Source organism: Chelonia mydas, chromosome 3, assembly GCF_015237465.2.
Source record: "Chelonia mydas isolate rCheMyd1 chromosome 3, rCheMyd1.pri.v2, whole genome shotgun sequence".
Lineage (NCBI taxonomy): Eukaryota > Metazoa > Chordata > Testudines > Cheloniidae > Chelonia > Chelonia mydas.
The window spans coordinates 40,463,573-40,491,227 of NC_057851.1; the positions used below are offsets into that span (position 1 = coordinate 40,463,573).

General features: G+C 41.6%; 1 protein-coding gene across 1 annotated transcript in view; it reads right to left on the bottom strand.

The window, feature by feature from the left end:
• CSMD1 (CUB and Sushi multiple domains 1) overlaps positions 1-27,655 on the bottom strand; it is a 1,979,019-nt gene that overhangs the window by 132,874 nt on the left and 1,818,490 nt on the right. The window contains exons 49-50 of the mRNA XM_037894193.2: positions 19,524-19,712; positions 10,659-10,844 (exon numbers count right to left, since the gene is read on the bottom strand). Of these exons, the coding sequence (XP_037750121.1) occupies positions 10,659-10,844; positions 19,524-19,712 (375 nt within the window). The remainder of the gene's footprint in view (positions 1-10,658; positions 10,845-19,523; positions 19,713-27,655) is intronic.

Genomic DNA, 27,655 nt, shown 5'->3' on the forward strand with positions numbered 1-27,655 from the left:
GGGACTACATTATTACAGATACTATGCAAAATGTACTGCGTTGACTTCAGCCTTCATTTTAGTAAACCTGTGGGTAAAATGAACTCATTTATTTACCATTTACCTTTCTCTGCTGTTTGCTTCTCATCAAATCTGAAATGATTCTGTCTCTAGAGACTGAATACATTTATTCACACAGCAGCAATATCGCAAAAAATAGCATGTTATACAGACTCTCTCTGATTCCTCTACACTTAACAAGCAGGGTAACTGAAAATAAGCACGTTTTCAATGAATGAGCAACCAAGCTTGGAAACACTAGTCTTGACTTTATTTCTCAGGTTTTCACTCTGTTCAGTGGAGATGATAACACTTGCCTATAGTGGTCACACATGTACAGTTTTGAGGTGTAACTGGTTTTATTAAGTACAGAGAATTTCCCCCAAATTGGCTGAATCTTTCCAAATGAAAAAACCTCCAAGTGTAACCACGTATTATTAATATCTCCACATTAAACTAATATATGATAGAAGCTGATATTATCTGGTGAACTTTTATAATTTTAAGATACAAGTTAAAACTCTTCTTACCACAGATAAAAACTATCCCCAAGCATGGTAATTAACTTAGTATTTTCTGTTCCCAAGTGAAAAGAAAAGAAAAGAAAAGAAAAGAAAAGAAAAGAAAAGAAAAGAGTGAGAAAGACCAAAACACCCCGCACAACAGCTGGTGTTCTTGTTTCTATCAGTTTGAATTTTCATGCTCAAGATGTCCTCTGGACTTTGCTTACTGTCATTTGGAAGAAAGATATGCCATTTAATATGCAATATTTATGCTTCTCTTTAACAAATGGCACTGAAGTCGGTAAATTAGTTCATACTCTTTTCTGAACAGTGTCTGTCAGGTCTTTTTATTCATTCTGTAAAGCATGTAGGATATTTTGGGTGTTGTAAAAATAAATGTAGGTGTTGACTGCTATTTAACCTTAATGTTATTAACTGTACTACAGCATTTATAGTTTTCCTCATATACCTAGAACTTCCCAAACGTTTTCATAGTTTTGACCACAGCTTAATGGAAATATGATGTTTTGATGAACGTCAGCGTGACGGTAAAAGTAGACAGACAGACTGACTCCACAGGATCCTAAAACACCATTCCTCTTTACTTAACATGAGAGATACACAGATTTATACAAAACAATTTAAAAAATGAAAATGCATTTCCCAGCCTCAGTTTTGTCACCACTCTAAAGAGCTCTTCAGGCATAAGTCAGAATCCATAGAGGACTCTAAGATCCTTCCACATCCCTGTCCTCCTGCCCATGGCTTCTCATCCAGAACAAGGAATCGCTGAACTCTTCTGCTTCTCTCTCTTCCTCTATAATAGTTGCCAAGAGACTCTCATTTATAGCCTCCAGCCACCTTTGTCACATGATTTTCTGATAAGGTTCAACAGGGGACCTCTATCAGGTGGCTTTGTTGCCAGCTAACCTCATTCCCTTAGTAAACCAGCCTGGTAGGAGCCAGCCTTTTGTCTCAAGGTGTTTCCATCTGAATAGGTGGATATTTAAGGTCTAATGACTGACCATTGTCCCTGATCCAGTAGATATATGCTACAGCCCTGTCAGCAAATAGTGGATTCTATATCTACAGAGACATTCCATGATACATCAATGTCATAACAACATCATTATATCAACCAGAATGTATATATTGTACATAGACAGATTCCCCAAACTGTTATAATTTTTTCCAGCTTTAGCTGGGAGCAAATCTCATGATAGATACCTATAGCCCAGAAAAAAATATCACCCTATTAAAACTGGCCAAGATAATAAGTAGAACTCTTTCACTCTGAGTTAGGGGGATTCCGGTGGGCAAGTATATCACACACACAGAAAATTGGAAGGATTCTCAGGCTTAAAGAAGAGTTGATTTTATTACTCTCTGTGGCACCAACTTTTGGGTGCAATCGAGTCCACCAGGCAGGTTATTTTCCCTTTCAACCACATAAACGTGGTGCAGTCTCTGGGACCCTCAGGTTCTCTGATTTTAACGAGATCACATATTTCCCCATTATCACACTACATCATGGGAAAGAGGTGGGATTTTTTGTTTTTGTTTGTTTGAATATTCCACAAGCAAAATACACAAAAGGAGGAGCTGAAGAGTTCCCACTAGATTCTGGATAAGCATTCTTTTTGGCTCCCCCTTTGGAATCTTTAAGTCTCTTCAGTTTCCACGAGTAGTTCCTTAGTCCATGAATTGACTGCTTCTCAGATCTAGATTGCCATGGTTGTCTCTCCAATGGCTTAGCCTTGATGTTGTATTCTATCTGCTACCCAGCCTCTGCCCAGCATTTATGGGTAATCCTGGTGCATCCAAGTCTACACCCTCCCTCCTATCTAGATTATCTGAAAACTGGTTTAGAATGATTAAATCTACCAGTTCTCTACTGTGTAAGAGACAAGTCATTTAGTCTATCAGTCACCCATGAAAAAAAAAAAAGACTTAACTTAGAACCACTGCTAATACTTCTTACCCAAGATACAAAACCAGTCCAAGACAGCAGGTTTGAAGGCTTCATTCTGACTGTGTTTTGGGCTGAAGCCTGGGCCTACTGTTGTTGCTTCCGTGCTCCAATATCTGTTTTCATTTTCATTTTCATCCTTTATATCTCACTTTTAAAACATTCCACTGCTCTCAACATCACAATGAGTAGGTGGCTTTCTGATTCTGCTTAAAATCCACACACTTTGTTTAGGGTTGAGAACATACCCCCTGATCAATATAATACACATTGCAGCCAAAAACTTCACACCAGGTATTGTGGTTCCTGAAGTTCTTCCTGGATAACAGCCTGGACTCTAGACCTGTTTCCCCAGAGAACTAATCTCACCCCTTTATATTCAGCATACAGGATGGTCTTAATGAGATACATGCAATCAGCTCTCAGCAAAAATACCACCTGTGAATGGGACAGATTGGCAGGAAATCTCTGCCAGTCTGTAACACCGACTTCTCTGACCCACGTCCAGGATCCTAAACAGGACATAAAATATCAAAACAATTTTAAAAGGTGGAAACAGAAAAAGAAATATCTTTCATCCACCTGATGATTTATGACATGCTCTCCATTCTTGGATCTTCCTTCACAGCAAAGAGACAGAGACCAAAGAAGATGTCACAATCAATTTAGATGGATCAGAGATTTTATTTTAAAAATCTCTCTATCCATAAGTATTTGTAAAGCACATTTCATGTTTATTGTTGACGTTCAAAAGAGCCTTATGTCTTTGAAAAATGCTGTGTTGAAAAAAAATGTCTTACAGTATGACCAGCAGAGGGCAACAAGAGAGACTCTTCCTGACCTCCTCAGGAAAGATTTCACAGTCTTGAGGCTGCTCTGCCTTCTGTTCTTTTGATTCTTTGTTTTGTATAAAGTAAACGTTCCCTGCTTTTGTGGGAGGAAGGAAAGGTAGCCTTTGCGATAGCACCATGGGCCTAGTCCATTGAGGACCCTATAATCAATATCTCAGTGGTGCTCCACCTGTGTCCTAGGGACATTTGTGGTTCTCTAAGTTCTACATTCAGGGTGACCATTTTAAGAAGGAATTGTATTGGATTTATGAATTGCTTCTAAGGGCTTCTACGGGCACAATGTTCTACGGGCACATATGCTTCTACGGGCACAATGTTCTGAAGATTCAGAGCAGGCTGCGCAGGGGGGACAGGAGGACGGTGAAGAAATTTGGCAGCATCTGACCTCCAGAAGAAGAAAGGGGAGTGTCCATGTACCAGCGACACAGATACAGGTAAAGCAACCATATTCATGTTCTCTCCACAGGTACTAATGCAGAGAGTGGACTAGATGATACATCTGAGGGAAGGGAACAGAAGGAGACTCCGCCGATTGGAAGGCATGACATACACTGTCCTAGGGGTGGGGGTTCCACGACCACCGCTCCCAAGAGGAGGAGGTGGGTGGTGGTGGTCGGGGACTCTCCCCTCATGGGGACTGAGTCATCTATCTGCTGTCCCGACCGGGAAAACCGAGAAGTCTGCTGCTTGCCAGGAGCTAGGATTCACGATGTGACGGAGAGACTGCCGAGACTCATCAAGCCCTCGGATCGCTACCCCTTCCTGCTTCTCCACGTGGGCACCAATGATACTGCCAAGAATGACCTTGAGCGGATCACTGCAGACTGCATGGCTCTGGGAAGAAGGATAAAGGAGTTTGAGGCGCAAGTGGTGTTCTCGTCCATCCTCCCCATGGAAGGAAAAGGCCTGGGTAGAGACCATTGAATCGTGGAAGGCAATGAATGGCTACGCAGGTGGTGTCTGAGAGCAGGCTTTGTATTCTTTGACTATGGGATGGTGTTCCAAGAAGGAGGAGTTGCTAGGCAGAGACGGGCTCTACCTAACGAAGAGAGGGAAGAGCATCTTCGCAAGCAGGCTGGCAAACCTAGTGAGGAGGGCTTTAAACTAGGTTCACCGGGGGAAGGAGACCAAAGCCTTGAGGTAAGTGGGGACATGGGATACCGGGAGAAAGCACGAGCAGGAGAGTGTGAAAGGGGAGGGCTCCTGCCTCATACTAAGAAAGCAGGACAAACAGCAAGTTATCTCAAGTGCCTATACACAAATGCAAGAAGCCTGGGAAACAAGCAGGGAGAACTGGAAGTCCTGGCCCAGTCAAGGAATTATGATGTGATTGGAATAACAGAGACTTGGTGGGATAACTCACATGACTGGAGTACTGTCATGGATGGATATAAACTGTTCCAGAAGGACAGGCAGGGCAGAAAAGGTGGGGGAGTGGCATTGTATGTAAGAGAGCAGTATGATGCTCAGAGCTCCAGTATGAAACTGCAGAAAAACCTGAGTGTCTCTGGATTAAGTTTAGAAGCATGAGCAACAAGGGTGATGTCATTGTGGAAGTCTGCTATAGACCAACGGACCAGGGGGATGAGGTGGACGAGGCTCTCTTCCGGCAACTAATGGAAGTTACTAGATCACAGGCCCTGGTTCTTATGGGAGACTTCAATCACCCTGATATCTGCTGGGAGAGCAATACAGCGGTGCACAGACAATCCAGGAAGTTTTTGGAAAGCGTAGGGGACAATTTCCTGGTGCAAGTGCTGGAGGAACCAACTAGGGGCAGAGCTCTTCTTGACCTGCTGCTCACAAACCGGGAAGAATTAGTAGAGGAAGCAAAAGTGGATGGGAACCTGGGAGGCAGTGACCATGAGATGGTCAAGTTCAGGATCCTGACACAGGGAAGAAAAGAGAGCAGCAGAATATGGACCCTGGACTTCGGAAAAGCAGACTTTGACAACCTCAGGGAACTGATGGGCAGGATCCCCTGGGAGAATAACATGAGGGGGAAAGGAGTCCAGGAGAGCTGGTTGTATTTTAAACAATCCTTATTGAGGTTACAGGGACAAACCATCCCGATGTGTAGAAAGAATAGTAAATATGGCAGGTGACCAGCTTGGCTTAACAGTGAAATCCTTGCTGATTTTAAACACAAAAAAGAAGCTTACAAGAAGTGGAAGATTGGACAAATGACCAGGGAAGAATATAAAAATATTGCTCGGGCATGCAGGAGTGAAATCAGGAAGGCCAAATCACACCTGGAGTTGCAGCTAGCAAGAGATGTTAAGAGTAACAAGAAGGGTTTCTTCAGGTATGTTAGCAACAAGAAGAAAGTCAAGAAAAATGTGGGCCCCTTACTGAATGAGGGAGGCAAACCAGTGACAGAGGATGTGGAAAAAGCTAATGTATTCAATGGTTTTTTTGACTCTGTCTTCATGAACAAGGTCAGCTCCCAGACTGCTGCACTGGGCAGCACAGCATGGGGAAGAGGTGACCTGCCCTCTGTGAAGAAAGAAGTGGTTCGCGACTATTTAGAAAAGCTGGACGAGCACAAGTCCATGGGGCCGGATGAGTTGCATCCGAGAGTGCTAAAGGAGTTGGCAGATGTGATTGCAGAGCCATTGGCCGTTATCTTTGAAAACTCATGGCGATCGGGGGAGGTCCCGGACAACTGGAAAAAGGCTAATGTAGTGCCTATCTTTAAAAAAGGGAAGAAGGAGGATCCTGGAAACTACAGGCCAGTCAGCCTCACCTCAGTCCCTGGAAAAATCATGGAGCAGGTCCTCAAGGAATCAATTCTGAAGCACTTAGAGGAGAGGAAAGTGATCAGGAACAGGCAGCATGGATTCATCAAGGGCAAGTCATGCCTGACTAATCTAATTGCCTTCTATGACGAGATAACTGTCTCTGTGGATGAGGGGAAAGCAGTGGACGTGTTGTTCCTTGACTCTAGCAAAGCTTTTGACACAGTCTCCCACAGTATTCTTGCCAGAAAGTTAAAGTAGTATGGGCTGGATGAATAGACTATGAGGTGCATAGAAAGCTGGCTAGATTGTCAGGCTCAATGGGTAGTGATCAATGGCTCCATGTCTAGTTGGCAGCCGGTATCAAGTGGAGTGCCCCAAGGGTCGGTCCTCAGGCCTGTTTTGTTCAATATCTTCATTAATGATCTGGAGGATGGTGTGGATTGCACCCTCAGCAAGTTTACAGATGACACTAAACTGGGAGGAGAGGTAGATACGCTGGAGGGTAGGGATAGGATACAGGAGTCAACGTGGGCCCTAGACAAAGTAGAGGACTGAGCCAAAAGAAATCTGATGAGGTTCAACAAGGACAAGTGCAGAGTCCTGCACTTAGGATGGAAGAATCCAATGCACCGCTACAGACTAGGGACCGAATGGCTAGGCAGCAGTTCTGCAGAAAAGGACCTAGGGGTCACACTGGACGAGAAGCTGGATATGAGTCAACAATGTGCCCTTGTTGCCAAGAAGGCCAATGGCATTTTGGGATGTATAAGTAGGGGCATTGCCAGCAGATCGAGGGACATGATCGTTCCCCTCTATTCGACATTGGTGAGGCTTCATCTGGAGTACTGTGTCCAGTTTGGGGCCCCACACTACAAGAACGATGTGAAAAAATTGGAAAGCGTATAGCGGAGGGCAACAAAAATGATTAGGAGACTGGAACACATGACTTATGAGGAGAGGCTGAGGGAACTGGGATTGTTTAGTCTGCGGAAGAGAAGAATGAGGGGGGATTTGATAGCTGCTTTCAACTACCTGAAAGGGGGTTCCAAAGAAGATGGATCTAGACCGTTCTCAGTGGCAGCAGATGACAGAACAAGGAGTAATGGTGTCAAGTTGCAGTGGGGGAGGTTTAGATTGGATATTAGGAAAAACTTTTTCACTAGGAGGATGGTGAAACACTGGAATGAGTTACCTAGGGAGGTGGTGGAATCTCCTTCCTTTGAAGTTTTTAAGGTCAGGCTTGACAAAGCCCTGGCTGGGATGATTTAGTTGGGGATTGGTCCTGCTTTGAACAGGGGGTTGGACTAGATGACCTCCTGAGGTCCCTTCCAACCCTGATATTCTATGATTCTATGAAAGTTCATCCCTGAGCCACATCTTGTGATTTTTAAACTGAAGTGTTGGAATCAGCCACATTTCTATGGGGAAGAGTTAAGGAGTATTGTTCCCCAGCTGCCTCCTAGTGCTTCCCCTGCAGCCCTAAGAAAAAATCAAAGGAGGTCAGAGTGCTCTGAGCAGGTGCTGTCCTTTTCCTGCTATAGCTATTTAGCAGACCCCCATTGGTTGTCTAATGCACTACGGAGGATGCAGGAGCAAGTAACTCTGCCTACTCCATTACCTGCTTCACTACAGGTTGTGACAGCTCCAGGAAAAAATGGACAACGTCTTGATGGCTCTGTCTCAGCCTTGGAGAGTGTTTAGCAATGGATTACACCTCTCACACAAACAGCTACAAAGGGCAGTCAGAATAGGAGGACGAGAAGCTGAGAACTAACAACGGTTATAGTTCCCTGATATCTTGCCTCAGTCTAGGGGCTGTTCTAACTTGTGCCAGCTGGTGTACAGTCCCTAAAGGCCATCAAGTAGCTGAGGATAGTTGGATCACTGCACGCTCCAGTCACTCTCCATCCATGCCTTCAACATGTCACCTGCACCAGGTATAGAGAGCAGAGAGACATAAGAACTCTATTTTAGAGCTAGGCCTTCTTGGGACTGCACTGCACTGGGGGAATCTCAAGCATGAGACTAGTTGGCTAGGTTCCATTCCCTTTCTGCTCTCTGTGCAGCACAAAGAAGTGTAACAGAACAGAGAATTTGTCTCACAGAACTGATAGTGGCCCCTCGACCTTTTTGAAATAACATGTTCATCTCTTAAGCTGAGAAGGTTGGAAACCACTGCAAAATTAGAACCTTGAATTGAATAGGATAGTGCACAGGACGCCAACAGAAACTGAGGAACATGGGCATTATATGCTCCCTTGTATGAAGCTCCCTCAGAACTGGGTGAGACATAAATCCAGCCACTCCATTCTACATGCAATCTCACTGGATAAATGTTCGCTTATTATGACCCAAGTCACATAAAATGACTTTTTTTAAAACAGTATTTTGTAAAATATCTATGCATGAATCCCTGAAGTTCAGCAAAACTCAATAATCTAAATGCTGTGAGTATTTTATTCTCAGTCAAGAATTTCACACAATGTAAAATCAAAGCAGCTCTAACAGGAAGAGGTGCAGAAGTTATCTTAGAAGGCAGCCTCTGGGAAAAAATCAATTTTATTGGAACTAAAGAACACAGAAGGCTGCTGCTGACTAGGCATCTGACAGTAAAAAAAGCTCACCTTCAAACTGTGTTCCCCAAACACACTAAAATATATAATGTATTCCTTTTAACCCTTTCTAAAGTTTTGACAAACTTTTTCTGGTGTACTTTATTCTCTTCATGCACAGCCTTTAACACAGTATATGTTGCTACAATAAATTCCCCATCTGTAATACTTCTTGGAAACTGGTTTACTCAAACTAATGGAATATATTAAATACAGTTTTTCAACTCTATGTCTTTGGTTCAAATCTGGCCTAGGTTGGTATCAATCATAGTTAGTTTATTGCTTTGATGCTGTTTGGTGGCTCATGTGAAATGAACTGATTTGTGCCTGTTATCCACATTACGTAAAACACTACTATCATTGATACATTTGCAGGCACTTTCATGAAAGAGGCTACTCAGCCACATGTCTATCATTAGCATTTAAGGTACATAAGGTATGTGGTAATATTTCAGCCTCAGGCACTTTCACAGATATGTTATCAAGTTGTGGACATCTGAGTGAATTTGTATATTTAATGCATATAGTCAATGGAAGCCTTTTTCAATTCAATAGCTTGAAAAAGGAGAATAATTTTAAAAAATGCTTTTTGTCACTTTCTACCTCCGTAGAGCTCACTTGAGCAAAACAATTATTAAGTAACTTAACATACAATTTAAAAGTGATTAAAACTCAGAGAGTATTTAAAGAAAACGCACACTTATACCATAGCACGGACTGGGTGACACACTGCTGTCAACGAATCTAAACCCCAAAACCTTTTTGCAGTAAAATATACTAATTTCTAAATTCATTGTCATTGCTATTTTATTTACCCTACAATTAAAAATAAGAGACATTTATGGAGAATTGAAAAAAAAGTGCTTCTCATGTTCAGAGTCTAGAAAACAGGTACATACACTGTTCCCAGGTTCTAGAATCTAAATTCACTGTCAACTGAGTATTTTGTAACATTAAGTATAGTACCTAAGATGGGCAATATTTTTAAAAATTGAAGTCTATGCACTAATATTTTTCCAGTATTTTTGCACATGTAAAGGACATCTAAAGCTCAAACTTAATACATTGCTTAGATTTTAATTTATTGCTTTTAGTCAAGGTAGCACCAAGAGATCCCAATCGGAAGTAGAGTACCATAGTATAGGGCACTGTAGAAACATTTAAAGAGACAGTCTGACTTGAATAATGTACAACTTTGATTAAAACAAGTTGCAACAGGTAATTGTAACAAAAAATAGAGAAGGTGGAGAAGAGATCATTAACAACTAGGGGAACACATGGATAAGGTATGTTTATTATTTGTAGGCTTTAAGACATACGTCTTTAAAAGATACCTTGATTTTATGTTTGATGTATGAACCTCATCTTAAACCATAACAATTTTGTTGATATGAGTTCGTGCATACTTACACAGGTGATATAATAATTCATATAATCAAATTATGGGCTAGATCCTCAGATGCACAAAAGCTCTGCTTTTGTCACAACTTGAGATGAATAAAGGTAGCTTCATGCTACCTTTCTATTCCTGTGATCCTGATGCTGGCTTGAGGGCAGTTTGGTCAGCAGCACAGATTTGAGCAGCCTCGGGGCTGCACTAAACTGTGCCTAGATACAGTGGTCCCTAAAAGATCATTTTGCAGCTGGGGATAGGGCAAGGAGAAGGATGAAGAGCTGAGTATGATAGCTTGACAGCACCTGGAGATTCCCTTATGCTGAAGAAGTCTCTGCATACCTCATTAAATAACTTTAAGACTGCCTTGCACTACTGTTAACATTAATAGCATTTGTGTATCATTCTAACTCATCACATACTAAATAAAAATGTACTCCTCAATATCCAAAATGTGGGATCCTTGTACATTGGATCTAAATTTCACCACTGAAATTTTTTCTTAGCATACGCAAAAGAAATATGTTTGAAAAAATATATGCACACTTACGTTTACAGACAGGAGGCCTCTCTTTATTACTCCATAATCCATCTTCTTGACACACTGCTGTTGCTTGTTGACTAGATTCTAGCTTGAAGCCCTCGTTACATTCATATATCACTCTGCTGCCCAAAGTGAACTCATTACCTACAACTGAACCATTTCCAGGAGATTCTGGAATACCACACGACACAGCTGAGGGGGAAAAAAGATGGAAATTTAGTATATTAAGGTATTTTTGAAAGTCAAATTTACCCCCTATATACCAAAAAATTATACATGCATAATAATACATTCATCATCATTATTATGAATAACCACTGCAATTTCCTCCATATCTACAACTTTCTAACTAATCCAGGAATATTTTTAAATGGATACATAAAATAAAGTATAGACAATGTAGGCCAACTTTCTTATAAATTAATCTATTATTTGTCCAATTCAGTCAATTCTGCAGTTACAGTAGATGATATCAAATGATCAGAACATTTATTGGCTCAGAATCATCCATCGAGTACCCTAAATTACCAGGCTAATGTCAAATAAAATATCAATGAAGGAGAAACCTCACATATGAAATAGTCTACTAATGCAATGCTCCCACTTTCTCTGTAGTCTTTCCATTCTTCCATCATTCCAAATAAGGGTATGTCTACACTTCAAGATGGAGCTATAATTTCCAGCTGGAGTCATACCTGTGCTAACTCTGATCAAGCTAGCATGCTAAAAATAGACTGCAGCAGCAGCAGCACAAGCAGCAGGAGGAACTAACCTCCCCAAGTATATACCTTGCATCTTGGGTGGGTATGTATTCAGTGCAGCTAGTCCCTCCCATTGCTAGCACCTCCGCAGTTACGCTCTATTTTTAATGCGCTAGCTCAGTCGGAGCTAGTGCAGGTATGTCTCCTTAAGCTGGAAATTGTACCAACACTGTGAAGTATAGACATACCCTAAAATTGCTACCTCAGAAAAAGGGGTGAAATCCTGACACTATTGAACTGAATGGCAAAATTCCCATTAAGAAAAGGAGTACTTGTGGCACCTTAGAGACTAACCAATTTATTTGAGCATAAGCTTTCGTGAGCTACAGCTCACTTCATCGGATGCATACTGCGGAAAGTTTAGAAGATCTTATTATATACACACAAAGCATGAAAAAATACCTCCTCCCACCCCACTCTCCTGCTGGTAATAGCTTATCTAAAGTGATCACTCTCCTTACAATATGTATGATAATCAAGTTGGGCCATTTCCAGCACAAATCCAGGTTTTCTCACCCACCCCCTCCCCCACACAAACTCACTCTCCTGCTGGTAATAGCTTATCTAAAGTGACCACTCTCCTTACATTGTGTATGATAAACAAGGTGGGCCATTTCCAGCACAAATCCAGGGTTTAACAAGAACGTCTTGGGGTGGGGGGTAGGAAAAAACAAGGGGAAATAGGCTACCTTGCATAATGACTAAGCCGCTCCCAATCTCTATTCAAGCCTAAGTTAATTGTATCCAATTTGCAAATGAATTCCAATTCATCAGTTTCTCGCTGGAGTCTGGATTTGAAGTTTTTTTGTTGTAAAATAGTGACTTTCATGTCTGTAATCGCGTGACCAGAGAGATTGAAGTGTTCTCCGACTGGTTTATGAATGTTATAATTCTTGACATCTGATTTGTGTCCATTTACTCTTTTACGTAGAGACTGTCCAGTTTGACCAATGTACATGGCAGAGGGGCATTGCTGGCACATGATGGCATATATCACATTGGTGGATGTGCATGTGAACGAGCCTCTGATACCTGCACATCCACCAATGTGATATATGCCATCATGTGCCAGCAATGCCTCTCTGCCATGTACATTGGTCAAACTGGACAGTCTCTACGTAAAAGAGCAAATGGACACAAATCAGATGTCAAGAATTATAACATTCATAAACCAGTCAGAGAACACTTCAATCTCTCTGGTCACGCGATTACAGACATGAAAGTCGCTATTTTACAACAAAAAAACTTCAAATCCAGACTCCAGCGAGAAACTGATGAATTGGAATTCATTTGCAAATTGGATACAATTAACTTAGGCTTGAATAGAGATTGGGAGTGGCTAAGTCATTATGCAAGGTAGCCTATTTCCCCTTGTTTTTTCCTACCCCCCCCCCCCCAAGATGTTCTTGTTAAACCCTGGATTTGTGCTGGAAATGGCCCACCTTGATTATCATGCACAATGTAAGGAGAGTGGTCACTTTGGATAAGCTATTACCAGCAGGAGAGTGAGTTTGTGTGTGTAGCGAGGGGGGGGGGGGGTGAGAGAAAACCTGGATTTGTGCTGGAAATGGCCCAACTTGATTATCATACACATTGTAAGGAGAGTGATCACTTTAGAAAAGCTATTACCAGCAGGAGAGTGGGGTGGGAGGAGGTATTTTTTCATGCTTTGTGTGTATATAATAAGATCTTCTAAACTTTCCGCAGTATGCATCCGATGAAGTGAGCTGTAGCTCACGAAAGCTTATGCTCAAATAAATTGGTTAGTCTCTAAGGTGCCACAAGTACTCCTTTTCTTTTTGTGAATACAGACTAACACGGCTGTTACTCTGAAACCTGTCAAAATTCCCATTGACTCCAACAGGGCAGGATTTCACCCAAGGTCTCTGGGACAGGGACACTTTCTTGGGATGCCCAGGACTGAGAGTCATCTTGTTACCCCTCCCCCAACCCAGTTCCAGCACGAGGCAGTCTTTCTTGTGGTAGCTGGATGTCAGCTCTGTGTCACTGCCAGCCCTACAGCCACTCAAGCATGCACCTTCGGGCTATGCCAGTCCCTATTTTGCCTTGCAAGTTAACAACAGGTGCACCCAAGACTCTGAGCCACTCTGAAAACATCTCCTTGTAGTGTCCAGCCCCTGTTGCTGGACAATCACACTAATTACTGGGTTTGCTACTCCCAGGGGAATAGTATCCACATATGAGCTTGTTTGATTCAACTAAGTTTTAGCTCCAACATAACAATACAACACTTCAACCTATTTATAGTAAAAACAAATATTAATTTATTAACAAAAGGAATGATTTATGAGATAGTGAGCCCGGCATATGGTATCTAACAATACCTGCTAACACAGGATTTTAAGATAAGGTAAATTTCTGGAAATACCTATGCCAGGAGCCTTTATCAGTGATGCCTGAGTCAATATTGCCCTTCTGCAGTTATCAAAGACTGCCCAGACAACTAATCACTCCCAGTGATTTCAGCAAAGAGAATTGTAGAAGTAAGAAGTTTTTTGTGCGGCTTTGTTTTAACATGGTTCACACTCCACAGGGGCTAACTCCTGGGTGCTTGAATAACTTGATACACTGGGAAAGATTTTTCATTTGCCCTATGCTGGCATTTAAAATAAAACAAGTTATTTCTTATTTCTTCTTCAAGTTTTATTTCTTTAGAAAGATTTAGTCTTTTTAAAACAGCAACTTAAAACATAGCACAATAGTTACATTGAGCCCCTTTAATTAAGGATTACATAGGAACCAAACCCACATATGTACAGAATCACCTTCTTGCTCTGCTCCAGTCACTGATATAAAACTCTTTGATAAATATAACATAGAAATGAAATGTAAGTTTAAGTGTTATACTTCTAAATATTAAACAGCACGGGATGAGCTTTGATGACAAACTAGGGTTGAAAAAGAAAAACTCTGCCCCATATTTATATCCTCAATTGTAGGAAGCAATGCAAGATTTTAACATAAAGAATTTTGCCACTGCTTGTCTTCTTCTTTGGACTGTGGACTTTTATTTAAATTTTATAAAATCAATATTTGCAAAAAGAATAAAAGGACAGTCTTTACCAGAAGACTACTGAACACAAGTGAAGAAACAAATAAAAAAATCAATTTAATTAATGGTATAATTTACCTGCTTCAGTGTAAATGATTAATTTCACAATGCATTGTTACAGTACAATTAACATAACTCTACGAAGTTCTTTTCACTATTTCAAAGCTGTCACATTTGATGCATTTAAATTAAATACAACATAGTGTTTGGAATTTGATTACAATGAGACAAACTAGGCAATATGAAATGATAGATGTGGTTCATGTTCTTGGTTAGTGTTTTTTATTGTGTTTGCTCCCATCTGGAATATGCCAAATTGCACATGCAAGTAGAACTGAAAGAATGTGACAAAATAAACTGCTTCCTTTAAAAAAAAAGTCAATGTGAATTTTACAAACAGCCTAACACTAAATTTTCCACCATTTGAAAAGAACTTGACAGCTGGGGAGCATTTGCTTATACATTTAAATCGATGGAAAGTTGGAATCCCATCCTGTTTTTCTACCCCCTTAAAACTAACAAACTCTCCCCACTGGCAGTCACAATTACGATGTATTTTCTTCTGTTGGTAGGAGGATTTTGGCAACATTTTCCTCCCTCTCCCACAAACCCTCTCTTTCAATTCTTTTCTGTCATGATAGAAGAAACCTTGGCATGGCTCCTGAAGGGTTTCCTTGGGGATGCAACTGGGTTAATTCTAATTTCCTGGCAACTTTTTGTTTGTTTTAACTTTTTTTTTCTTCTGGGAGTAAGATATCAATTTCTGATTTAAGACAGCACATGGTTAACGGTCTAAAAGTAAAAACATCAGGGTTCAAATTTAAAAAAATATTACATGTAGGCCTACTTTGTTCTTCCTTTAATCAGTGGAAATCTGGGTATAATCCTACTAAATTCAGAACTCTTTCTATGGAATGAAAGAGCAGAACATGTCCCTCTGTAACTTAAACAATAAATAAATGAATCTGCTGCAATCATTTTATCAGCAAAGTAGCTCTGTCAGCAGACACTGCTTACACTCTGGCTTGATGATAATATTGCAGGAGACTACTTAAAATCCAGGAATTCTAACATCCCCCTATTATTTGCATGACATACTGCAGAATAAAAGGTGTATAATATTCCATTTTACCTTTAAAGTGCTTAAGCTGCACCAAACAGATCTATTTGTTATACTAGCCCCAGCGTGTAGCACAGAATATTGCACCTGCTGCACCCTGATCTCAATGTCTGCATCTGTTCCTCTCTTCTCACTCCACTTACACCATCTTCATTCCACCTAAACATTGCACCTCAATCCCCTCTTGGTTTTCTTCTCCCACTCCTATAGGAGCACTGTTGCTTATCTGTATATTCCTTAGGTTGCTAAGCTACTGCTGCCGCAGTAACTGCTAATTATAGCAGTACCTTCTGGTGCTACTTCAGTTACAGTCCATCTGTCTATTCCTTACTCATCTCTCTCTGCAAATAATACTATAGTGGAAAGTGGTATTCCTGCTGCTACTGTTTGTCTGATTATGCTAATAGCTTTTATACCAATAGTGTCCAAACAAAACATGTCAGCACTCGTTGCCTTGAATAAAGTAACATAACAGCAAATACACAGTGACTTTCTGGAGCAAGGTTTGATGAAGAGAGCTAACTAAAATGGCATTTGGCCATTTAACAGCGGAGAGTAGTCAATGCTGTTAAACACATAAGTGCACTGAAGCTGTTCTCAGCTTCCCGTGTGCTTGGTAAAATGACTACGAACAAACTAAGAAAATTGCCCAATTCAATGAGTGGGGCCAGACATTACTCAGCTCAATGATTAGAAGAGACTTACAGCCTGTGCCACCAACATGTACTTTGTACTTCTGCATGAACACTTCCAGCTGGGTTATGAGCATTCAGAGAGTGAATAATGAATAGTTTTTTAACCTTAATTGTCTTCATTGTTCTTGCATTGCAGCAAGATATATTTCTTCTAAAGAGCCTGTAATCAGCACAAGCTGAAAAGCCTGTTTACTGCCTAAAAAGTAGGATGCAACTTCAGTTGCTCATACTTGCCCCCTCCTCCCTCCCAAAAAAATTCTTCTGTTTCTACAGTAAAGCTTTTCCTTTTCTTAAATAAATAAATAAATAAATAAAATCCTTTAGGATTCCCAAATCTATTCACATATACTGTGTGTGAACACACTACATACAAATGCAGATATTTCAAAGGTATATGCCATAGCAATTCTTATACATAAATAACACACACACACACACACACACACACACACACACTGTATTTTGATTGACATGTTACTTTGACAAATTCTTCCTGGCTGTAACTCCACATAATTTAATGAAGTTAAAGCAGATTAATCTGATCCATTACTGAATATTTATAAATACAGATCATATATCTTTTCACACTATCAGCTTAGTTACTTCTGAAAAAGCTCACTAGTACTCTATTGTTGATTCTCACCCTACTTCTAACCAAACATTATTTTAAAAAAAGTTTACTTTGTTTTAAGTAAAAATCATTCTATCTGCATTACCTCAACCTCCTTTCTACCGGGGGACTGTCAGGTATTACCAGACTGCTAAGTGTGATAATTCAATGATGCTGCTCAGTGTTTCTTATGAGAAGAGCCCCTATCTTTATTAATGATCTGGAGGATGGCGTGGATTGCACCCTCAGCAAGTTCATGGATGACACTAAGATGAGGGGAGAGGTAGATATGCTGGAGGGTAGGGATAGGGTCCAGAGTGACCTAGACAAATTGGAGGACTGGGCCAAAAGAAATCTGATGAGGTTCAACAAGGACAAGTGCAGAGTCCTGCACTTAGGACGGAAAAATCCCATGCACTGCTACAGGCTGGGGACCAACTGGCTAAGCGGCAGTTCTGCAGAAAAGGACATGTGAAAAGGATTACAGTGGAGGAGAAGCTGAATGTGAGTCAGCAGTGTGCCCTTGTTGCCAAGAAGGCAAACGGAATATTGAGCTGTATTAGTAGGAGCATTGCCAGCAGATCGAGGGAAGTGATTATTCCCCTCTGTTCGGCACTGGTGAGGCCACATCTAGATTTATTTTCCATTTTCTGTATAACAATATAGCATCACAACCTTCAAGATTTTGTCCCCATTTAGGCACATAGTAGAGTGACCATATTTCCCAATGCTGAATACGGTACACCTGGTAAAATTACTTGTATTCAAGCGAATTCAATGGCAATCTATCAGAACTATGCAGTACAAACACTCAAATGAACATCAAGTTGACTGAGCCCCTGTTAAAGAGTTGGATTCTTTTTATTTACCTTCTTATCTTTAAGGCTTTAGGGATTACACAGGGAGGGGTGACACACACCCCTAACCCTCCCCCCACCGCACACATTCAGGGGGAGAGGTGACACATGCACACTCCCCTCTCACACAAAGGGGGGTGATCGACCAACCTGACACTCCCTGCCAGGTGCTCTCCACCCTCCATGTCTGGCTGGGCCCCCGGGATGCACCCGCCTCTCCTGGTACCTGTCCTCCTGAGGCAACATGTCTTCCTGAGGCAAAATGTGTGTGTGGGGAGTTCACATACAGGGTCACGTGCCCCGCCTCCCCAGATTTCTGCCAGGGTTCACACCAGAATGTGGTCAGCAGCAGGCTTTTGGCATTATGCGGGAGGGAAGGGATAAGAGCTGCTTCCAGCTGCAAGGGAGGAGAGAAGGGGGAAAGAGATGACCTGGCCCATGTCTTTGCAGAGCTCATCTCTTCTCCTCCCGCTCCCCTGTGGCTGGAAGCAGCTTGTCCCTTCCTGTCCGCACAGTGTCAAAAGGTAGCTAATATCTCCAGGCTGCTGCTGGCCACCGACAAAACCCAGCTGCCTCCTGTCCCCTGGCTACAGCGCGGGCAGGAAGGGGTTAAGCCCTAAGGATGCTTGTGCACCACCAGGGTCCAGGGAACCTGACTTCAGGGGCTTCAGTGAACCCGGCCAGAGAGGTGGCTCAGCAGGGGAGGGTGCTTATAGGACAGAGCAGCCCCATGCTCCCTGGGGGTAGGACAAAGGGTGGTGGAGGGCCAGGTGAAGAGAGTGCTAAGTCCCTGCCCAAGGGGCTGCTGTGAAGCCTACAGGTTCAGGGCACAAACAGGCTGGAAATCGCTCCCCCCAGCCACACACATTGAAGAGCTTAGCTGATGGGTGTAGAGGCTTCCCCGTGTTAGCGCTGTGCAGGGCTTTGGCACATGTAGGGCTCAGCTACTCCTGGCCAGCACTCGGGGCCGGAGGGTCTTGGGCTTTCCCAGGACTCTGGTCCAGCCAGAGGCAGTGGGGGAAGGAAGGAGCCTGCTAGCCAGGCTCCTGGTGAGCTGAGCAGTCCAAACAGGGGCTGGTTCTCTGCACAGTGGTGGGAGTGGGATGCAACCCGCTTGGGGGGATATGGAGGAGCAGCAGGGCTGGGTGGGGGGCGAAGGGGCAAAGCAGGCAGAGGACAGCAAGATGGGGACCACGTAAAGGGTGGATGGGTGGACAGCAGAGGCAACACATAACCGGCCGCTACCTGGTGCCTGCTGCGTACACCAGCCTCTGCAGCTCGCAGCGCACAGCCAGTGCTGGCCAGAAATGGGATGGGAGGTTGGGCCCTGCTGGCTGAGAGCAGGCACGCAGCGGGGGCTGCAGCTTTGCCCCACCACCAGCCTTGCACACCCACCCCATCATCAGTCATTGGACCCCCCACTCCCCGCTAATGAGCGGGCTGCTGGCGAGCTGGGATCCAACCAGCAGTAGGACCCACCAGTACTGATGGGGTCAGGGAGACAGAAAATATGGGACAATTTGCCCATTTTTAAGAAAAAGTCGGGACACCTGCAGGAGGGCTTAAATAGGGGACTGTCCCTTTAAAAACAGGACATCTGGTCACCCTACACATAAGTAACTTTATATACACGATTAAGCCCACTGAGTTCATGCATAAGTATTTGCAAGATTGTGCAAGACTATGTTCTTATTTTGTAACAGATTTTTAGAGATAAACTATTGAAACATATATAACAGCAATACAATATCTTACCATGGCAGAGTGGGGCAGGAGAATCCCATTGATACAGGCCATTCTGATGATGTCTACAAGTTGCATTGCTATGACCAATCATTCTATAACCAGGCTTGCAGTAATAGTGCACTGTACTTCCAATTGAACCTGCTGTTCTATTTACAGTTCCACCATTCTTCGGGATATTGTTTAAGCTGCAATAGGGAGCTATATACCAAAAAAGATATAATTTTAAAAAGTTAGAAAACACATAAAAATAACAATTCATCTTGCAATATTTACAAATATGTTTGTGTAGTTTAAAAATCTATAGTATGTTTTGAATTACTATCAGAATTTTCATTTAGAATATATATAATGTAGAAGTACCATGAGTTGGAGAAATATCATTTATATTGCACACATTCAGAACTCTTTTTATTGACAATACATTGTAAAAGCTATGAGAGTGAGCTTTGTTAACATACATAGTTGCCTCGGGACTTCACCTACCTCACATTTAGTGAACAAACTCTCTCATAGACTTGATTCATTTATATCTAGGTCAATAGTTATATAATTCACTATGCACAAAGGCCAAATAATTTTACATCTAGGCTGAAATTTCAAATTTGACTCCAGCCCCTTCACTTCACTGGCTCACAATAACTTACATAAGATCTAGGATTGGTAGGTCTTTCAGGTTTAGACCTAATCTCTCCCCTCCTATCATTTTAAGGAAGGACTCAGATCCCCCACCATGTTGTTTTTATCTTTTCCACCTTCCTACTTTGCATCCAGTTGAGGCCATCAACTACTCATCTGCTGGCTTGGTGGCTATTCAGGATGGAATTAACTACATCTCCTGTTAAATACTACAGCAAGTTACAACTACAATCAATTAACTGTTTAAATAAATTTGTCTTCAGTTGAAACCTGCTACAGATGGTGATAGAGTTGTAGCCAGTTCTCTTCTGAGTATCAGCTAGTAGGCAGCCCAGGCGAGACACCAAGAGATGGACCAAATGAATACTAGTCAAGAAACATAGAAGCAGGAGCCAGATTTATGGCAAAATCACTCTCCTCGTGGGAGGAGAAATAACAAAATTTTCCAGGTAAAAGTTTTCTACACCCATTGCTGTACTGCATGGGCTGCAAGATCTCACAATTAGTATTGTTATTTTGAACACTATACTTCTAACTCACATTTGGCTCAAATACTGATTGAAGCTATATTCAGGGATATATATTAACTGCCTCCAATATTAATTTCTATGACTACATAGAAAGAATTCCAAAATTCAGTCCAGTGAACAGGCTGTTTGATGATAAGATCTGATCTGATTCAAGATGTATAGGATATTTTACCATTGGAAAACGCTTGATACAAAACAAGGGGACAGGATAAAACCAAATCTTGCTCCCTTTCATTAGCTATTTCATAGACAATTACCTAGATTCCTGTGGTTTGGAATTCAGTTATAGTTGGATTCCTAAACTCCCTTCACCCCTTTAAAAAACCCAGCACAGACCACATTTTTTTCAGTACAAAATATAACCTGGAACTTATTCCTATTGTATATCACAAAATTAATTGATACTGCAATCTGTGAAGAAATTAAAAATTTAAATAACAGGATATTAGATATGTTGTTGTGTGTATTTATCATAGGCATTTACCTGCTACAAAATCAATTTATATGGTTGACACATTTTACAAACAGTGATACAACTGTGCTATCCATCTGTATTATTTTTTATGTTATTAATATTTGTGATACAATCTCCTCCGCCTTCAGTTTTCAATATCTAGATATGGGATTTTGTTTGTTTTTGTTAGTTTTTTTTAGTTGAGTGAATGGTTACTAGTCATCTTTAAAAGGGAAAGGGTCTTGCTCCTATCTTATATCATAGGTGTGCTGTCAGGTAAATACTGGTCCAAAACAAAGGAGCCAATACCAGGGTGGGATAAGAGCTATTTAAGGTAAAGGGCAATATCAGCACAAAAACAAATGGATATAAACTGGTGAATACATTTAGGCTGGAAATTAGAAGAAGATTGCTGATTATCAGAGGAGTGTGATTTTGGAGTAGCCTTCCAATACTAGTTGTGGGGACAAACAACTTTACCAGTTTTCAGATGGAGTTTACTAAATTTCTAAATGGGATTATATAATGGGATTATTTGAGACTGCATGGAATGAAACTCAGTGATCCAGGAAGTTCATTGAAGTCCTATATTCTGTTTTTTGTAAAAAGCAGACTTTTATAAAGCCTAAGACCAATTCACATTTTCCCCTGACTTTATTTTTAAATTCAGTGGATAATTTTTTTCTTCGTACAAGCATGACCTTTGAACCGTTTGCAACTTCAGACATTTCCGTATTGCATTAGTGCTTGAGAACCTGAAAGTGAAATTGTCTAGAAACTGATGATAAATTAAAGCTAACAAGTATATTTTCATTGTCTAAACTGAGAGAATTGCAAAAGTAAACTGAATTAAAATATGAAGAGCCTATTTAGTAATATTTAAATAAATATTAATAACTTAGATTAGGAAACTATATGTTTTTTTATCTGATGATGTCCCCATATCATTCACCTAGACTGAATGGATCATTTATTTAATTGAGAATTGGACAGCCTGGACCCTGGAGTATGTTTGTGCACCCCTATTTTCCATTTCATAAAACAAAGCTTGTGATTTTATCAAAGGCAACTTGAAAAAACATTCACAACCTAGCACTAAAGACATAGAAAGCATCAACTTTCCTCACATCATACCTGGTAAAATGCAGTATTCTAGTATGCTGAGCCCTCACCCCATCACTATATCCAAGAGGAATTTTTGCTGTTATCTAAGAAGCCCTTAGTATCACCCAAATTTAACTACAAATCCTTCCCCCATCTGTTGTATTGATCTTAAAATATTTAGTAAATAATCTGTTCCTCCCACTCTCTGGGATGTTCCTCTGTTATTTAGAGATGGGCTGAATCAACAGGGCTTCAGTTTATTTTGAACAACCAAGTCCCAAATCGTTAATGGTTCATGGTTAGTGGTACTATTTCTATACTAAACATCAGTGTTTTCTTGGGATGGGGAATTCTGGATAAATTGTGTCAATTTTGTCATACCACTTAGTATAGGAAATCCAACTGTTGTTTTCATTTTGGAAAGAGATTATTTTTTCTAGTAACTCTTTGACTAGATTATCCATGTAGATTTGCAGTCCGGGGAATGTAATGTGCTCTTGGCACAAAAGTGGGAGGCTCCTTTCAAAGCAGTGGCCTTTGATGACACATGCATACACCCTTGTGCAAGATTCAGCACATGATTTCTAAGAAACTACAACCCTAATCCCAGCCCAGTAACTAGAATCCATATTAAGAACACTGAAGAAATGTGGATCAATACTGACATTCTGTTCAAAGAGTTAGTCACTAGTAAAGTGGCTTTTTTCCCACCCTTTGAGTGCTGTCAGTATAGAGGGAATGCTTGAGAGACAAAGTAGTGGTAACAGCCCCTGAAGGAACAGAGTTGAATGCAAGTCAGTAAGCAAGTATAGCTCAGTAAAAGGTTCTGTTTTAAGCCAAATGGAATATCCTTGACAATCACACTGACATTTGCTTACATACCTCAATTAAATGCATGAAATTACAGAAATACCCTTGATTTTTTAAAAAGGGAATTGACATTTAAAGAGGGACAATAAATATTACTTTAATTTACTTTTCAACTAATTTAAGAAACAAAGGGATTATGTTTCTGAAGCAAGATGGTTAAAACTAATGGCTTCTAGGGGTTCTAGGTAAGCAGCATTTTGTTTTGAATCTCTCAAGGGAAGTTGAGAATGACAGCTGAGGCTTAATTCCATTTTTGTTTCAGTCAAAAAAGAATTGCAAAGTGATCTTGACAGTTTTGCAGTTCAAAGAAGAAACTATTATGGATATGCTTGGATTATTTGTTTTATTTTTTCTGCCTTTCAGGAGAATTTATAAGCATGTTCTTTTTCTCTACTTTTTAAAATGTGGTAATATAAAGAAAAACTGTACTGGACTGGCCAAACTTACTGATCCTCCGAGCCACATATGACAATCTTCAGAAGTTTGAGAGCTGGGGCATGCCTGCCAAGGCTCGGGGCTTCATCCCCACGGAAGGGGCCTGATGGGGCTCGGGGCTTCAGCACCAATCCTGCTGAATCCCCGAGCTTCAGCAGGTACAAGCTGCAGGGCTGAAGCCCTGAGATTCCCCTCCCTGCTGGGCTGAAGCCCCTACCCCACCATCCCACTGCAAGGCAGAGTTCCTGAGCTCCCCTCCCCAAGTCTGGTAGGTGGAGAATGAGGGGAGCTGTGAGGGGCTCCAAGAGCCACACTTTAACGGGAAAAGAGCCACATGTGGCTCACGAACCACAATTTGACTACCCCTAAACTGTAGAGTATGTGTGAACCTTCTCAAACAGCAACCTTAATGGGGCATAAAATAGGTGAGAGGTAGGCATCTGAATTACACAAAATGAGAAAACCCACTGAAAACTTATTTTTTTCCTGTTGTTGTTTTATTTATTACAGTAGCACCTAGGGACCTATCATAGACCAGATTCCAACTGTACTAGTCATTGTACAGACACATAACAAAAAAGATAATCTCTGCCCCAAGGAACTAAAAATCCAAGTATAAGACAAGAGATGGATGAAACAAACAGGAGGACACAAGTTAACTGTAAGACCATATTTGGCAGCATGAAATGCAGTGGTCACTGATGGGGGAAGGCTGGGACTAGGCGATTGTGGGGAAGAAGAGGCAGGGACTGTTTGGGTGTGGTGGCTGGGACTGGGAGAAGAGGCTAGAATTGGTTGGGGTCATTTGTTAATTGCTGAGTGCTTTATTTTGCAACCTTAATAATATTGTTTTTACATAGTGAGGGACTGTAGGTGGGCATGTGGGTGTGAGTGGGTAAAATATGCATTTATAATAGCCACTTATTAGCAACAGGCCCAGATTAGATCCACTTCAGAGTTTCTACAGAAGTGGCAGAGTCCCTGCTACTCAGACCACTTTAAGCCTCAGGTGGCACAAAATTAATTGGGAAAGATGTCACGGATAGCCAGTGTGTCAGAAACTGATCCTGCAGTCTTCACCCAGCCAAAAGCCCCTTTCAAGTTGACTGGAGTTTTGCCTGGGTCAGGAGTGTAGAATCACTACAATATGCACAAAAGACATTTTAAGTAAACATCAAAATGAATATTTGTAAACTATTGGGCCTTCTTTGGAAAGAAGGACATAGAGTTGCCAACCTCCTGGATTGTCCTGGAGTGTCCAGGAATTAAAGATTAATCTTTAATTAAAGATCATGTCATGTGATGAAACCTCCAGGAATACGTCCAAACAAAATTTGCAACCCTAGAAGGACAAGTAGGTCAACAGCTGTTCTTTTCTTTTCTTTCTTCTTCTTCTTCTTTTTTTTTTTGCATCTACATGTTGTAACATTAAAAAAGGAACATTTATTTTAAGCTTTTAGTAAAGCTTGCAAATGATACCATCTGGGGAAAGGGTGGAGGAGAGTTTATGGTGGTTTATGTCTGAATTCCTTCTGTGTTCACTTTATATAGTTTAGTAATCATTCAAAATGTGATCTTACTACTAAACACAATTCCCATTGGACTTCAGGGTGCTGAGTGTTTAACAGCTTGCAGGATCAGGCATTAACAGAGTTAGTAAAGAAGCAAGTATAAAGCAATAAAAGATGTCTAAAGGCTTCAGCGTGAGCTAGTGCCATAGGAAATGTCAATCTCAAAGCTCCAATCACTATCACCTGCACTCCATTTCTGTGTTTCAATGGGAATCAGTGGGATAGAATGCTCATAGTGTATTCCAACATCATACCTACAACTACAGAGATAAAATATTTTTATTCTCCAAAAAGACTTCTGTGACAGGAGTTGCACTGACTCTATGAGAGGATTAGCAGGTATGAGTGCAGTGCTGTAGGTGTGCATTTGTCTAGGAGCAACAAAGCTTCCACCCACATTAATGATAAAGTGTAAGCCAGGCAGTCCACTGACCTGAACTAGTATTGCATTATAGATTTAATTCGCTTTTCTCAGTGACATATCAGCAAAGATCTTTCAAGGCCTCCTAAGTATTAATGTTTTCTTCAAGGTAACACATTTGTACGTTTTCAGTTCACTTATATCCTCAATACCCATTTGTCAATTTTGACTAAAGACCAACCAGTTGTAGCTGTCTCAGTGCCAGGAGACACTGGAGAGACAAGCTGGGTGAGGTAATACATTTTATTGGTCCAGCTTCTGTTGATGAGAGACACAAGCTTTCAAGACACACACAACTCTTCTTCAGATCTCAGAAAGGTACTCCCAGCGTCACAGCAAAATGCAAGGTGGAACAGATTGTTTAGCGTAAGTAGTTAGCACTGTATTGTAGGCGACGGTGACAGGATGTACCAAGCCCTTTGATGCTCCCTGCTGGAGGCCCTGCAGCCCTACCACACCGCACCCCAGGAAAGGGAGCAGTGAAGGTGGGTTCTCCGAGCCTTCCTAGAAAGGCTGCAGGGAAGCAGCCAATCAGAGCTCAGCTGGCTTACTTAAAGGGAGATACAGGACCTGAGCAGGGCAGTCACTGGCTGGTACCAGAAAGATAAAGAAGGAGTGGAAGACTGTGAGATTCCATGGGTAAAGAGACTGGTGAGAAACCCTACTCAAGCAGGGATAGGACTGTGAAGTTTTCCAGGTGCAGAGGCCTTGGAGAGAGAACCCTGACTTAAAGGGGGCAGAGACTGTTGCAAGCTCTCCAGGTAAAGAGGCCTGAGGGAAGACCCTGAGAAATCAGGACAGAGACTGAGAAACTCTCCAGTCAAGGAGGCCTAATAGAGACCCTGCTTAAACAGGGAACAATCAGAAAACCCAAGAAGGTGATGGGACAGAGCGGGAAGCAGCCCAGGGAATGCAGCAGTAGCAACTAGCAAAGAAAGCAGCACATGGCTGCTACTTGTAGGGTTTCTGCCTTGAGACCCAGAGTAATGGGCAGGCCTATTTCTCTCCAGCCCCCCCGCACTGGCAGAGTGGCCAAAGACCCGAGAAGGGCACAAGATTTGTTTTGGAGCCTGAAACCGGGGCTAGAGTTAAACAGGCCAGGAGACAGGGCTGAAGATTTTGAGAAGGCCATTTTTTTTGTTGGATTGTATTATCCTGGAAAGGGTTCCTTCATGTGTCTTTGTGTGACTTTAGCCAGTGGGCTGAGCTGCTGAAGACCTGCCTGATGAAGGCAATTGCCAACAGGGGGCAGTGGGAAAATTAAAAAAGAAAGAATGCAGGATTGCACCTAGCTGGCAGGAACCACTCATGAGAGGTGAGTATTTTTTCTTCCCTTCCTCCTCCCCATCACAGGGACTGTTCAAGGTAGAATGGCCCATTAACATCTCTGCAGTCATAGGACAAAAAGAATGGGTTAGTGGGTTATGGCTTATTACCACGAACTGTAACCCACTAACCCCCTCTTTTTGTCCTATGACTGCAGAGGTGTTTAGAGGCCACTCTACCTTGAATGGTTCCTTGCAGTATGTGCTAACTACTTGTGCTAAACAATCTGTTCCACCTTGCATTTTGCTGTAACTCTGGGAGTACCTTCCCAAGACCTGAAGAAGAGCTGTGTGTGGCTTGAAAGCTCGTGTCTCTCATAACATTACACTCCATATTTTTTATGGAAATATGCTTATGATATGGATATGGCATAACTGAGATATACTTTATGCAAGATGGCTCATATAAGATATCATTGGAAAGGTTATGATTTACTGAATGTGATTATCCAGTTTTTAGGTCTGTATCATTTTTGTATCTGGAGTTAGGAATATTGAATATGTATCTGTATTTCAAATGTCTTACTTGGGTGTCACCCCCAACTAGCCCCTCAGGTAAAACAATGAAAAAGACAGACAGGGCTGATGGCCCATTAGCAAAGAGAATGGACTGTGAAAGGGCTTAATCTTCCTGTGGACGCTCCAGACAGCCTGTGAGCAGTCACTGCCACAACCCTGCAGAGACATGGGTCTAAGTCACCTGGTATGAGACCTCCCCTCCCCAGTTGGCATGCCATTGTTTCTCCACTGGAAGACAAAGGATTCCCGCCTTACACAAGAGCTATATAAAGCAGG